Raw genomic sequence first — 15,350 nt, forward strand, 5'->3', positions numbered from 1 at the left:
GACTTTTGTATTTGGTGCTTTAAAACACACATTTTGGGAAGAAAAAAATCGAAAAAATCGAGTGAGAACTTAATTGCTATACCATAGTATCTATTGTATTATAAATTGATTATTTGTATATTTTATTTTGTTGACAAAAACTAATAACTAAATAATAATAATAAAATGTTTTGATTTAATGATTTGGACGTCTGATGTTGTTTATATACATCCTGCAGATCCGTTCGTGGCTATACGTGGACCTTTGCATGAGTACACAGAGTTTTGGGGCCTTTTTAGAATCAAAAAAACGAATACCATGCATTTTTAATGCATTGAAAATATCAAAATGTTGACGACCCACCCTTAGGGTAAAAAGTAAAGACAAAACTGCAATTAGCCACACATATATACTTATGAAAATTACTATTTTACTCAAATTCGTATTGTAACAACTAATAATAAGTTTCAAAAGCAAAAATTATAGTGTTAAATAATTTTATTGTTGACACCGCTTTATAAAACCGTCTTACATTTTAAATGTGTAGGTACTTAATTATTAATGTTTTATATTAAATACACCAAAGTTGACTCCAATTTGAGAGGTTTCTCATAAATTTTTCTTTCTATAGCAAAGAAAAAAGTTTACCAGGCCATCCATTAAATTTTTTTGTGAGCATCTCAATTTCTGAAATTTTAGATTATAGACCCATATTACTTCGCAATGTAATTTGTAAATAGTAATAATATAGTTATAAAATATTATTTCTATAATTCAACTATAACTAAACCTTTATAAAAACTGCAAGTAATTAGCAGTTCACTAACATTGTTGAAAGTATGTAGTTATTACAAATAAGCAATAAATAATAACAAATTATTATCGATTTCGATATAACTAATCTATTTTACATCTTTTATGTAGGTATACCTAATTGGTATTTAGTATTTATACAGATAATAATAATTTACAAGAATCATATAAAATGATCATATAATTTTCGCTTCTCTAGGAATTCTTATACTTACGTATCTTTACCTTATAGATAGGTAACTAAATTGATAAAATATATAACAAATACAATTTTATTCGGATTCTTCATAATTCATTTAGACGTCTTAGCTTTCATTCGCGTTCTAGAAGACATATTGACAACTGTTACCTGTGTAGAACTTTAGAACCAATTGTCCTAGATTAATTGCAATTTTTCAGTTAATTTTCTATTTTAAAATAATGGAAAGACTCGCTAATATTCAGGGTATGTACTTAAAAATTGTAAATATATTATGTTTTTATTTATTTATTTATGGAATAAAAATATTCCAATTGCAATAACTGTGTTCAATTAGTATATATTTTTAAATCCTCATAAGTATATATAAAAGAAGAACAGGATTTTTTTTACGTTCCAATTTTGTGACGACACTAACTTTTTTCCAATTTTTTTTTCACAGAGATGTTCCAAATACTCTTCCTAAGTGTCACCACGTCGCCCGATTTTTCATTTTTTTTTTATCTGAGGGAAGGGAGAGGGAGTTTGTATTTAAAGGTTACGGTTTTTTTAGCGTGTCATTTAAATTATTTAACATTTTTTTTTCACAAGATTTTACCAAATAAGCCTACGAGTAAATGACTTATTATTACCAATTCAATTTTATTTGTAATTTCAGTTAAAAATATCATAAATTAAGTTAAATTATAAAAAAATATTATATATTTGCATAGGGTTTAAATACGAGTTTAATTATAATAAAAAAAAAAATTTATTTATGAATCAATTATTTAACACAAAACCGAAGCCTTGTTCAGCTATATTATATAATAAATTCTCGCATAATTATACAAAGTTAATAATTTGGTTCAAATATACATAATCTTTTTCAACTTGGGTTAATGTGCCTATAAGACCATCTCGTCTCACAAACAAACTTCTATTATTTTCTGTTCGTCATTAGATTTCTTCAATCGGCATCATTTCCATCTCTTCTACATCCCTTTTTATAACATCTTCCCACCACTTTCTTAGTCTTCCTAACGGTGTTTTACCTACATAAATACAAATATGTATGTTATTGTTTTAATTATAAACCAAATAGAACTATAATAAATTGTAGTAAATAATTATGCTCATACTTCGGAGTCAGTATTCGCCACTTATGTATACTTTAACCTAGGTTATGTTTATTTTTAAACTTTAGCTAATCGGAATGTTGTTCGTATGGAGCCAGGAGTTCACGAGCGATCAAACATTTATATTGATAACTTAAATTTTCAATACTACAGCCATAATGAAACTGCAAACAGAAGGTTAAATTTAATCATAAAATATAAAATAATACATTGGGGTAATTTAAGTATATAATTATTGATATTTTACTATTACCAGACAATTGAGATGCACAAATTATTTCAATTCACAATGTCGAGGTAGAGGCAGCACAAAACTAGACAATAGTGATTTCAAGCTATTAAGACCTCATACATGTGCTCCACTACGACATGTAGAAAATAATGACAACCAAACGGCTTTAATTCGTTCATTAAGGCGGAGATCTACGAGAGAACAAACTAATATACGTTCAATTTATAATGACGAGATTCAGAGGTATCTACTTTAAAGAAATGTTAACATATTTTAACCTGTATACTATACATAATATTCAATAATTAGGTTTCCAAGAGCAGCAGTGGCATATACTTTTTTGCAAGCAGCAAGGATGATGCACAGAGCGAGACGTGGGCACCAACCATCAATACCAAGTACAACGAGAGAATGGGGTGGTATGATAAACTCTGAAGAATGGAGGCAGAGATATTTGAATACTATTGGAAACCGTAAGAATTATATTTTATTAATTATTGACAATTTGTAAAAATAAAAATGAATGAATTAAACATTTTTAATTAATTATAACATGTATATTATTTATTATTAGAGACTAGGTTTTATCAAGGTGAATTAATTACTGAAGGTTTGTTTTATGGTATTATATTCTTCAATACTGAAATAGTAACAACATTAAGGCAAAATAGCATAACAATAACAAATGTGGCAATAGACGGTACTTTTAAATGTCTTCCCAATCATCCCTCTGATTTGCGTCAACTACTTACAGTACACATTATATTTAATAATATGGTAATAATATATTTTGTTTTAAACATTTTTGTGGGCTTAATTATTTTAAATTAACATACTTGGAAAATTTATAATAATGTTTATAGAGTTTCCCAGTGGTTTATGCATGCTTAACTCGTCACACACAAGCAGCGTATGCATGTGTTATGCAGTACGTTTTAAGTCTTCATTTACCCAATTCAAATGAAGTACCAGTTCAAGTCATAACAGATTTTGAAAGTGGTCTTCGGAACGCCATAAGAATAGTATTTCCTGAATGGCAACAAGTGGGTTGTTCTTTTCATTTCAATCAGGTAATAATCTGAAATACTTCCATTGTATTATTTATGTTCATAAATAAGGTACCTATATTATAGCAGAATTTTATACTATTTTTATACAGGCTGTTTTAAGACACATACATCAAATTGGTTTAAGGAATGCTATTAGAACAAATATTACTAGTAGAAATATAGTACGCTTGGTAATGGAAATATTATAAGAAATATAATATGATTAAATTATACTATATATTATATTATTTTAGTTATTAGCTATTCCACACCTACCGGCAAATGGACACAGATATCCCAATATTAGAGGATTTTCAATTGCTGATGGGTTGATGATGATCAAGGCGATTGCGATAGAGCAGCAAGTATTTGAAGAACTACGGCCAGTTTTTAATTACTTTGATCGTTATTGGATGGGTGTGGTTGGTCCAGAAGGATTTTCTGTCCACGGATTTAATCATCGGACAAATAATTTTGTGGAGTCATTCCATGCGTCATTACTTGGGTACTTGGGAGTTCATCCACCATTATGGACATTTTATGGTAAATTTTTTTGAAGCACTTATAAAAAAATCATAAATAATATTGGTATATTTAATATATTGATATATTATACTATAAATATTAGATCTAATCCGAAGTGTGGAGAACACAACAAGGTTGGAGCTGAGCCAAATACTAAATGGCCAACAAGTAAGTTTAAAACATGGTAATAAATATATTTTAATAAGATCAAATAAAATTAACTATAATCATAATAATAAACTAATAACTTTCTTCTAAGTGTGTCTAGTATACCTAGTCATTGAGTAGGTCAAATGAATGTGTACAATTTAAATTCAATGATAAATGATTAAATATAATGAAAAAAGATTCTGAGTGGAAATGGTCTAGCTCTTGGTTTTTTCCGATAATTTAAAAAATATTGGCCAATATAAACTTTTGATAAAAAAAACCATCATTGTAAAGTTAAATACATTCATTGCTTCACTCGGAATTTAAAATAGTAAATAAAACTTTATAAAATTCAATATATTTAACTATGTTTGTACAGGTACGAAGAAGATTTGTTTCATCTAGAAATAGAAACAATATCGTTATAGAGAACGCATTACAAGACATTTTAAATGGAGGTGATACAATGATGTTTTTAAGACGAGTTGCATCAGTCAATGAAAGCTATATAAATAACACCTTAGGCCATGATGTCCACAATGTTGATGTGGATTACCCACCAATAGGTATCAATATATTATATAGGTTTTTTTAACATGTATTTTTAATCATTTTCACAACTACTTATTGTGTCAGTCAACTACATTGCATTGTATTTGAATTAATAAAAAATAATAATTGCAGTTTACACTGTTGATTTATTGGTTTAACTTAAAACCAATAACAAATAATTAAGATTTAAGAATAAAACTAACATTGAGTTTTAATAAAAAAATAAAAATATTTTTTATTTTGCATGTACAAAACTTAGAAAATATTTATGATACTTTACCTTTAGATGCTCCAGTTTTTCCTGAACCATTGGTTGATGTTCCAGTACTTCAGGAACTGCCAGTAGCTATTATAGCACCTGCTGTTGAGGACCCTACAGGTAAACAGTTAAAAAAAAATTTAATTTAGTATGATAGGCACAAGTTTCATTTTGAAAATAATTTTTCAAAATACTTTCGCTATTGCTACTAAGTTATGATAATTGTAGTTATTTTCAAAATATGATGTAGGAAATGAAAATGCAACACAACAGATACAAAGGCCTAGATATAATATGGCAGAAGTATGGAGAGAATTTTACAGAGAACTGGAAAATGAGGATGGTATAGTAGTGTTTAACTATATTATATAATAAAAATGAATTGGATTTTTATCTAGATTTAAATTTTAGATGTTGAAGTAATTGATGTTATTCAAGAACTACCAGCACCAGCAGTACTTGCAACTATTTCTACAGACACACCAACACCTATAAATAATGACAATGAAGGTAAAAAAATAATTTTTATCTTTAATTGGATGCAATAGATTCAAGACACAAAATAGACTTGTCTTAGGAACTATATTAACTATTCAGATACAAAATTGATACAAACTTAGTATCTGAAAATATAAATATTGAGAAAAAGTTGTGTCCACATTTATTATACCTTTCTTCTAAGTAACGCATAACATAACAAGTTGTATATGTAGTATGTTTAGAAAAATCAATTATACTTAGTTATTTTTAATACTAGAGACTACTAGTAGAGTTATTGATCTATATTCAATTTAAATACAATAATTTTATTCGGCTCACTATAATAGTAAAACGAATTCTTTACATAACATTTGCTATGTTCTGTGTTAGTAAGGCAAAAACAATAGGATATAATATAGAGATGATGGGTACTATGTTCTAATCATCAATTTTTTTTTAATTATATTATTACTAAGAAAGCTGTATAACTTTAAACAAGATGATATCTTAATGTTATTAAACTTAGTTTTGTTTAATATGTGTTTATAAAGGTGAAATAATTTTGATTTATATATTTATAGTGTAGGTATTATATAAAAAGTATCAACATGGTGAAAAGGGGAAATTGTTATTGTTATATATATTATCAGTTATCATTAGTGTCAATTTGAATATAATATACAAACAATTGAAATATAACTATTTTATTTTTCAGAAATTACTGTAGAATTGTGCATTATATGTTTCAATGATGAGACAACTGTCATATTAAGACCTTGTGCTCATCAATTTTGTAATACCTGTGTAATTCGACTCATTCAAGAAAACATGAATAATTGCCCATTGTGCAGAACATTTACAATGGAATATCAAGGGATAATAATGTAGTAGAGTAGTAATTATAGTTTGTTATATATAAAATAGTATATGTTATACAGTATGTTTTTTTATATTATTTATTTTATACATGATATTTTTATGTAAATATTTAAATATTACCTGTGTTAGGTATATTATGAGTCTACTGAGTATACTCGTTGACTCCAAAAACCGCACACTTTTGATAAAATACAGGACAAAACCGCACATTTTTGGTAGGTTAAAACCGCACACATTTAATAGGTTAAAACCGCACAATTATAAAAATTGTCGTATCCAAAAACCGCACAGTTATGACTTTGACCCCAAAAAGGTCGATAAACAAAAAACGCATATGTATATGTATAATTCATAATTTGTAATTCATAATTTAAATCAATAATTCATATTTATAATCTCATAGTTCAAAAAAATGTATTTATTTAAAAATTGTATACCTCTAATATTATGAATTAATGTCAACTTAAACATGTGTATATTAAATAATTTAAAATATTAATTAAAAAAAAAAAAAATGTAAAACTAAAAATTTATAGGAATTTCAAAAATTTAAAATATTAATTTAAAAAAAATTTAAAACTTTCAAAGTTTGATAGGCTGAAACCGACTGCCGACGTTTTTTAAAAACTGCATACGATCTCCGTCACGTAAAAATACTTCCCAAAATTGAAACAAATACTCCTAAAAATAAATACAATTTAATTAAAAATCAAAAATATTATTATTATGTACCTATTTACTAACTTGTTTTTGTTTTTCAATTGGACGGATTATATTTTGAATTCCCTTATGGTACTGGTTCATACGTGTCACTGTATCGATATGAATATTTCTTAAAACATCAATAACCATAAATACAGATGGATTCGGAGAATAAAATTCAGAATTAAACCCTTGGTGAAATCTTTCAGCTCCATTCGTAGTCCTTGTAGTTATATTTGCATTGATTGGATGGGTCCAAATTTCCATTGGGAATTGTCCTTCAATGTAGGTGTTAAGAATGTAGTCTCCAAATTCAGAACATGCATCTTGTGGACATATGGACATTAAATCAACGAATGCATCAGTGACTTCATGTACTGGTAAAAATGGTAATCCAAAAAACATTTTTAGCCACTCACCAGTTTCATTTTGCTTAGCATTATATGATTGTCGAAGGTTATTCTTTGATTGGATTTTCCGCCATAAAGCTTGACCAAAGTGGAATCTACAGCCTTTAACTGTTACTCCAGAAAATGTGCTTTGCACAGCCGTATGAGCAGCTATCTCAAAATCGAGATGGATAATGTTTATATTTAAAACTTGTCTTAACTCCAAACATATATTTTTAATATTGACCCACATTTTTAAGTAACACGATTCAGTTTTAGAAGGTAAAAAAACAATGTACTAAAGGAAAATAATAATTTCTGCTCCATCCGTGTATAGTATACAGTTGATAAAAATACTTTGGTTTGTATGTAAAAGTACCGTCAGCCAAGTATTCATCACAATGATTACATAAAAATTCAATATTTTTTTTACACGTAACAATAATCATTTCATCTTGTTTATACACGAAGGTCATTTTTTCATTTTGGCAGGTTAAAATATCGCTATTTAAAACAAAGTTTAGAGCGTCCTCCAAATTTTTCGGTAAATTTGGTAAAAGTTTCCTTCGTTCATTATATATCGACTTCCTTATTAAGTTTATGTCATTGCTTCCTATAACTGCATTATTGTCTATGGATAATACCTCTTTCCGTATTATTTTTCGCGGTCTTTCATAAATGTCATTACAAGCCTTGCGTTTACATACATTACGTACCTCTTGAATTTGAATTTTCACAGTATCCACCTGTTCATGTTTGTGTGTGTTATTTATTTTTAATATATTCTTCAATTGACTGCATGTTGTAACTGAGGATGTACAATTTTTAATAAAACACCGCCAAACAACATTTCCACTAATATTAACTCGAAATTTTCGGTATTTAAAATCGTCAAGTAATAAGCACTTTCCCCCTTTATTACTTTCAATAATTTTAAAATCCATTATACAAATTTAAGATATCAACGTTTTAATACTAAATTATAGACGTAGGTACACTAATCGAATCGAGACCGCCTAATAACGAGTGACAACTAAATACTTGATTATTGAATAGTACATATCTTATAATCTTATCTTTTCACTATTATAACTAAAAATAGTGTGCGGTTTTAACCCACTATAAATGTACGGCAATTTGTATACAATGACCGATAAGCTGTGCGGTTTTTGGCTATCGACCTTTTTAGGGTCAAAATCAAAAGTGTGCGGTTTTTGGATGCAACCAAAATATTACGTACGGGCCTATATGCGGCCGCGATAATATCGGTCAATGAACTTGAGTACGCGCGAACGAAAATACATCAAATAGTACAATCGAAATTTTTCGCGAACGAAATAAAATGTTTAAAAAATGGTAAAGGTATATCAAATAAAAGCAAGTTGTATTTATTAAACCCTTTTTTAGATCAAGATGAAATAATAAGAGTTGGTGGAAGATTAAATAATGCAGAAAATATGCAACGGGATAAAAAAAATCCGATAGTACTTCCAGCCAACACTCATTTCACAAAATTAGTATTTAGTCATGAACACATAAAATTACTTCATGCGGGACCACAAGCACTATTAGCATCCGTACGCGAAAAATATTGGCTGTTAGGTGGACGAAATGTTGCAAAAACAACAGTGCATAAATGTATCTCGTGTTTTCGCACTAAGCCAGCTACATATCAACCTATCCTAGGCAATCTGCCTGCCCCGCGAATAGAAGTGGCAAATCACGCCTTTTTAACGAGTGGAGTAGACTTCGCTGGGCCGACATTAATTAAAAATAGTTTAAGACGAAATGCACCGACGTCGAAGTGTTATATATGCGTGTTTGTCTGTTGTTCTCGAAAGCCGTGCACATTGAGTTGGTTGGTGACTTAACAACGAACTCGTTTTTGGCGGCACTCCGGCGATTTTGGGCCAGGCGTAGTATTGGTAAAATAATATACTCTGACAACGGAACAAATTTTGTAGGAGCAAATAGACGGTTAAAAGAGTTACGTGATTTATTTACATCTGAAATACACAAAAATATGATTTACCAGTGCGCCGCCGAAGTGGGAGTAGAATGGAAATTCATCCCCCCTCTCTTTCCCCATTTTGGAGGGTTATGGGAGGCAGCGGTGAAATCTATAAAAGGGCAATTGCAAAAGACTTTAGGAACAGCATCTCTTACTTATGAAGAAATGAACACAATATTAGTTCGAATCGAGGCATGTCTAAATTCGCGGCCTATTACACCTTTGTCAAACGATCCATCCGATCTAAGTGCTCTTACCCCAGGTCACTTCATTATCGGAAGATCACTGACAAGTTTACCGGAACCTGACTTAGTAGACATGCCGACTAATCGTCTCCATCGATGGCAAAGAAGCACTCAGTTGTTTCAACAAATTTGGCAGCGCTGGAGTAAAGAGTACCTCTCACAACTACAGGGCAGACAAAGATGGCCTAAATCCAAAGGTCCGAAAATAGAAGTGGGTGCTTTGGTTCTTTTTAAGGAAGACAATTTACCACCATTACGTTGGCAATTAGGGCGAGTTATGGAGGTATCCACAGGCAAAGATGGAGTCGTTCGAGTCGCTAAAGTTAGGACAGATCGTGGAGTATTACAGCCAGCCGGAAGGATGCTATGCCCATTACCTATATATGATTAACAAATTAAAAATAAATATATTTATGGTACTTATATTGTATTTACATAATTATCATGTTTTTGTAAATTATTATTATTATTAACTTTTATTTTAAATGTATATTCTTATTTATAATTATGTATTTGTGATTTTACATTGAGTGTAAAATGTCGGGCGGTATGTTCGGAACACCGATAACTAATATTAAATTTAAGATATCATATTATAACAACAAAATGCGATACGGCCGTTGTTCGTCGATATCTCGATTTAATTTCAGTTATACGTGAGACCGCGACGATCAACGGTCAATAATCGTCGTCAAAATTGACGTAATTTATACTCAGAATCAAAGTGTATTAAATTGATTATATATATCACTTAAATTGTTAATTTGTATAATTCTCTTTATTTATTATTAATTATAATAAATAGTCCTTTACACCATAAAGGAATTTGTAATAAACAAAGGATTTTTATATATAATTATAAAAGTGCGAACGTACGAAATAAACAAAACAATTTTTGTATACTTAATTTCTCGTTCCCCAAAAATACAGAGGTCTTTAGTTAATATTCTTTGCAATGAACTGCGTGGAATACTCAACTGTTATGACCGTCGGCGAATTGATTTTCCTGGACTCACTGTTACACTTTGTTGCACAACTGCGATTTGTTGTGCATTGCGTTGAGTGCGATTTCGCCCAGGTGACTTCACAGTAGCAACAGAACCAGTTGTTTCGAACTTTTTTATCAGTCGCAAAACTGTAGACTTATTGGGTGCTTCATTTCTTCCGAAAATCGCCTGAAGTCGCCTTACCGTCTCAGTCCCACTTTCATAATTTTGATAATAAGTTTTCACGATCTGAATACGTTGTTTATTTGTAAACCGCTCCATGATGACTGAACCAATACAGAAAACAACAACTGATTATTAAATCGGAGTAAAAATAGATACTAGAAACGATAAAACAGGGCTGCAAACACAATATTTAAAAAATGGCGGAAGATTCAAAAGTTGCGCACTTTACTGGACACCCTTCGTTCTTAGCATTAGCGGTACCCGATAGAATAATAAAAGTAAATGCATTAAAATTGTGCAAAATATATGTATACGTCCACATAACGACAAAAAATGTTTTGGTAAGAAATGTTTCAAATGCCATAAAGCCCATAATACAATGCTACATTTAAATTTAAGCAAAGACAGCGGAGAAAATACAAATAATACGACGACATCAACGAATAATAATAACGGTAACGTAAGTCGCTCCGATAATGAGAACACAACAGTTATAGCACATACAACAGTCACAGCGGCCGCGGCTGCGTCTGATAACTCTGATAGCAAACACGTTATGTTATTCCCCGCCGTCATAAAAGTGTATAATAATAATGGGAATTCTAAATTCTGGTTTTTGTTTTTTAATATGTATAAAAACAACATTCAAATTTTGTAAACAAGTAACAACATTTAGGTAATAAAAAATATATAGGTATTTACATATTAAACCTAATCTAATATAATATGTTTAATATATATTGTCTATACAACTATACGAGTTCAGTAATTTTACCTTAAAACTATTTCATACAAATCCAAATGAACAAAATCAAGTTGATATCCAAACACGTAAAATAATAAGGAAGGAGAGGTAGGTTTTTGAAAATTATTCTCAAGTATACGTTTCCAAAATTCCAAAATTAAAATTCAACAATGTTCATTAGGAAAAAAGAAAAAATACAGTTTCCAAATGTTTGAGCTACCTTGTTTAAATTTAGTTCGTATTTCACTCGTCCAGACATACCGAATTTAAATAATATCGCCCTGTTCTTATTTGTTTATTTTTTCCGTATAAAATGTGAAATAACTTACAGCTGTACGAAATTGTATTTCTTCTTATTGTTGCGTTTGTATTATTAAAGCAAACATAATAAACATTACTTTTCCGAGTACTTATTTGACACGCCTTGCAATAGCACACCCGGACGGCCGTACGACAAAACTACACATTAATATCAACGGATAAATCTCCATTCGTTAGTATAATAGTAAGATAAATCGATTTTGGAGTTTAGTGTATAAATATATTTCAGTAAACGTACCTTCTGTCGCCACTGACAATAGGATTACGGAATTTCACAAAATTGAAATATGGTCCAACGCCAATGTCGTGTAAATGACAAGATTGTTTAGGTCGCAAAATCGAACAAAACCCCCTAAAAAATAAAATATATTTTACGTTTATTTTATAAAAATGTGTCAAGTGGCGTAAATACGGGGGTTGCACGACGATGCTATAAAAATAATATATTATTCGAATAATCGATTAAATAATCGCACAGCCCTACCTGTAATATATTGAGGTCATTAATCGGGATAAAAACTATTCTATCTTATGACGGAGATAAAATTACACACATTGATCATAATTTCATCAAAATCAGTTGAGTAGTTTCGGAATGCATCGAAAACATGTATATGTGTAATTATAGGTATACAATTTATAAAATGTACACGTTTATTTTAATTAGTAGATAACTCTGAGGTTTTTTAACTTAGAGAAATGCTATTGCAATAGAAACCTTTTCCGTGATATACTCACTTTTTAGTTTAAAAAAAATATTTGATAAAGTAGTTCCAGAGTTTACCCTGTACAAAGATTTTTATGTAGTTATATATAATATATCGTAGATATACGTTAAAAAATTAAAAATATTAAAGATAAATGTAGTAAATGTGTATTTATGATTTTTTGTTATTTGTAATAATTCATATAATAATAAAACCCCATTGAATAAACTATAATACTTTGTTAGATTTTTTTTATAGAAAACCGTAGACAATAAAATCATAGAAGTATGATGATTTTAAATAAAATTTAACACGGATTATTGACGAAACGATGAATGAAAAGACGACTAAGATTTTTTGATATATCAAGTTTATTTAGAACAGTGAAAAAAACTTTAATTTATAATGTTACACAAAGTGTACAAAGGTTTTATGAGGTGCACTGACAAGACGACAGGGAAGGGTACTTATCAAATGGTGTGTCAACCAATGCAATACCGGAATTACTCTAGCTATTGCACCACAGGGCAGGTGAACTGATCGATGCAATGCCACAATAATTCAGACTACTACAACATTGACCGATTCACAAACCGTCCAATAAATTGTGCGCCGGTAAGTTGTCTTTCCTATTCCGGTAAGTCTGCCCGGGGCGGGTCTTACTATACGAAGTCGGAAAGACTGGGAATAAATAACAGTGGTGGGGGGGGGGTTCACCACGCCTTTTATAACTGGTTTATCAGCGATTACACCGGGTCGATCTGTTACCAATTTTACGCGGCCGGTGCCGTGTTCTGTTACTGATCATACGCGGCCGGTGCCGTGTTCTGTGACTGACATATATTATGCAGCCGGTGTCTCACGCGCTCAGTGCCGTGTTTTGTTACTAACCATACGCGGCCGGTGCAAACGCATATCTTTGCACCTGCTATATATTGCCAGGGGGTGCAACTACACCGGTGGTTGCCGTAGCATAGTCAGAGCACACGCACCCTCTTTCATGCACATAAACACAAGATACATTGAGTGCTGAAAGAGAAAAAACGTAAAAAAAAAGTCACCGTCGAAACTGTCCGCACTCCGCAGTGTCGCACTCATCCGAGCACGAAATAATGAGAGAAATTACCTTCATCTAATACATGGGAATTTTTTGTTGCTACATATTAATAATATGTTGTATAACATCGAGTCGACTGCCAATACCATATTATTATAATGTATAGTGTAATAATTATATTTTTATACTATTACTTATTGACACTAATGTCTATCTCAATAATTCAAAAAAATTGTTATTTGTGTACTGTTTATAATTGTATTTTCATTTTTTTGAAATATTAACTATTGGTGTATTCTAAAAACTACTTTTACCAGCAAATTGTAATTAAAAAAAGATGAATCTACCATGGGCCTGCCATTTGACGACGTTATTAACTACAACATATGGCTTTAAAGTTTGGAAACACTCAAGCACAGTACTGATGTACGAAGAAGAACTAGATAAATTTCAGTAGATACATACATTTTTCGATTACAGCTATAGTGTGCATTGTACATTAAATTTTCCAAAAGCAAACAACGCATATAAAAATATTAGTCCATTAAGTGAACAGTTGGTATCAATGATATTACAACACGAGTACAACCAAATAAATCAAATACAAACATTTAGTTTTGCAGCAAGGGCGGCCGATAGCAGCTGGTCGCCTAAAGTGAACGCGTTTGGAATGCCGAACTGTTGAATTCGAAACAGCAGGTGTTGGGTGGCTCGGACCCAGATTCTTAGATTTTGTGAACAAAAATAATTTTTATTACCTACACAATACTAAGGTCACATGTGTGTATGTATACAATATATTGTGTCTGCACCTGCACGGATCGTCCGACTATCATTTCTCTTCTTTTGTTTGGTATCTGAAAATAAACGGCTACATCGTCGAACATAACACAATAATGTATAATACTGTTCACGGGACGAATAAAAATGATAATTTAATAAATATTATTGTCCGAGCCAAGCAATGGATATTAGTAAACGCCCTCGTACCATTCCGCCGCCACTAACCGGCACACGCACAAAACACATTATCGTTGTAAATTCATATTATTGTTTTTATTTTTTTATTGTGTTAATGATATGTGAAATACGTATCGGTGTGTCATCTACCGCCACCAGCTCGCTGATGCAAGTAAAGTAACACGGCCGTCGTAATTTTGTCTTTCTCCGCCTGTCGTTGCGAATAATATTACGTTTATACGAATCGCTGTTTTTGGGCTATTATATTATATTTTTTTTGCCATATCGAAAGCCCTAATCGCCGCTATTCTATTATTTTATTTTGTGTGCGAATCGCCATTGCTATTTATTCTATTATTATTATTATTGTGTGCGTGAATCGCCACTGTTATTTATTTACAACCTTCATATTATTATTTAATTCGTGTATTGTGTGTGTATGTGAAATTATACATTATTTAGGATAGGAGAACGCTAGCTAGCCAGACTACGCTCCACAAAATTAGGAGTTTTTATTTACTTTCTGTTACTTATTTATTTGATGTATTGTTGGGCCAGAAGGGCCGTGCAGCTAACACATTTATAGTGGCGCCCATTATCTTCTTGCAGAATAAATAGAAATAAAAATAAATAGCAATAAACTCACAGCTTTGTTGGTGCACTGCTGGCTAGCTGCTACCTATGCAGTATGCTTATACACTCAATAAATATATAATTATTAATTACAATGATATAAATCAATAATAAAACAAGACAAATAATTGTGACGTAAAATATATATATATATAATAATATAATATGAACA

At 30.6% G+C, this 15,350-nt stretch overlaps 1 protein-coding gene and 1 long non-coding RNA gene across 5 annotated transcripts; both read right to left on the bottom strand.

The window, feature by feature from the left end:
• Positions 1 to 1,671: 1,671 nt before the first annotated feature.
• On the bottom strand, positions 1,672 to 5,344 carry LOC132927511 (uncharacterized). 4 transcript variants are annotated; one of them, XR_009661750.1, is made up of 5 exons: positions 4,899 to 5,343; positions 3,668 to 3,952; positions 2,364 to 3,420; positions 2,114 to 2,274; positions 1,672 to 2,026 (listed from the first exon to the last, which is right to left on the bottom strand). It is a non-coding gene; the product is annotated as an uncharacterized LOC132927511 (long non-coding RNA). The 4 variants fall into 4 exon arrangements; XR_009661752.1 differs by having other exon boundaries at positions 2,114 to 2,803; positions 3,179 to 3,420; positions 4,899 to 5,341; XR_009661751.1 differs by having other exon boundaries at positions 3,179 to 3,420; positions 4,899 to 5,328.
• Positions 5,345 to 6,818: 1,474 nt separating this feature from the next.
• LOC132925761 (uncharacterized) lies at positions 6,819 to 7,580 on the bottom strand. The gene is made up of 2 exons (XM_060990127.1): positions 7,050 to 7,580; positions 6,819 to 6,917 (listed from the first exon to the last, which is right to left on the bottom strand). The coding sequence occupies exons 1-2, from the start codon at positions 7,578 to 7,580 to the stop codon at positions 6,819 to 6,821; spliced, it is 630 nt and encodes a 209-aa protein (XP_060846110.1).
• Between the last annotated feature and the right edge of the window lie 7,770 nt (positions 7,581 to 15,350).

Source organism: Rhopalosiphum padi, chromosome 3 (genome assembly GCF_020882245.1).
Source record: "Rhopalosiphum padi isolate XX-2018 chromosome 3, ASM2088224v1, whole genome shotgun sequence".
Taxonomy (NCBI): domain Eukaryota; kingdom Metazoa; phylum Arthropoda; class Insecta; order Hemiptera; family Aphididae; genus Rhopalosiphum; species Rhopalosiphum padi.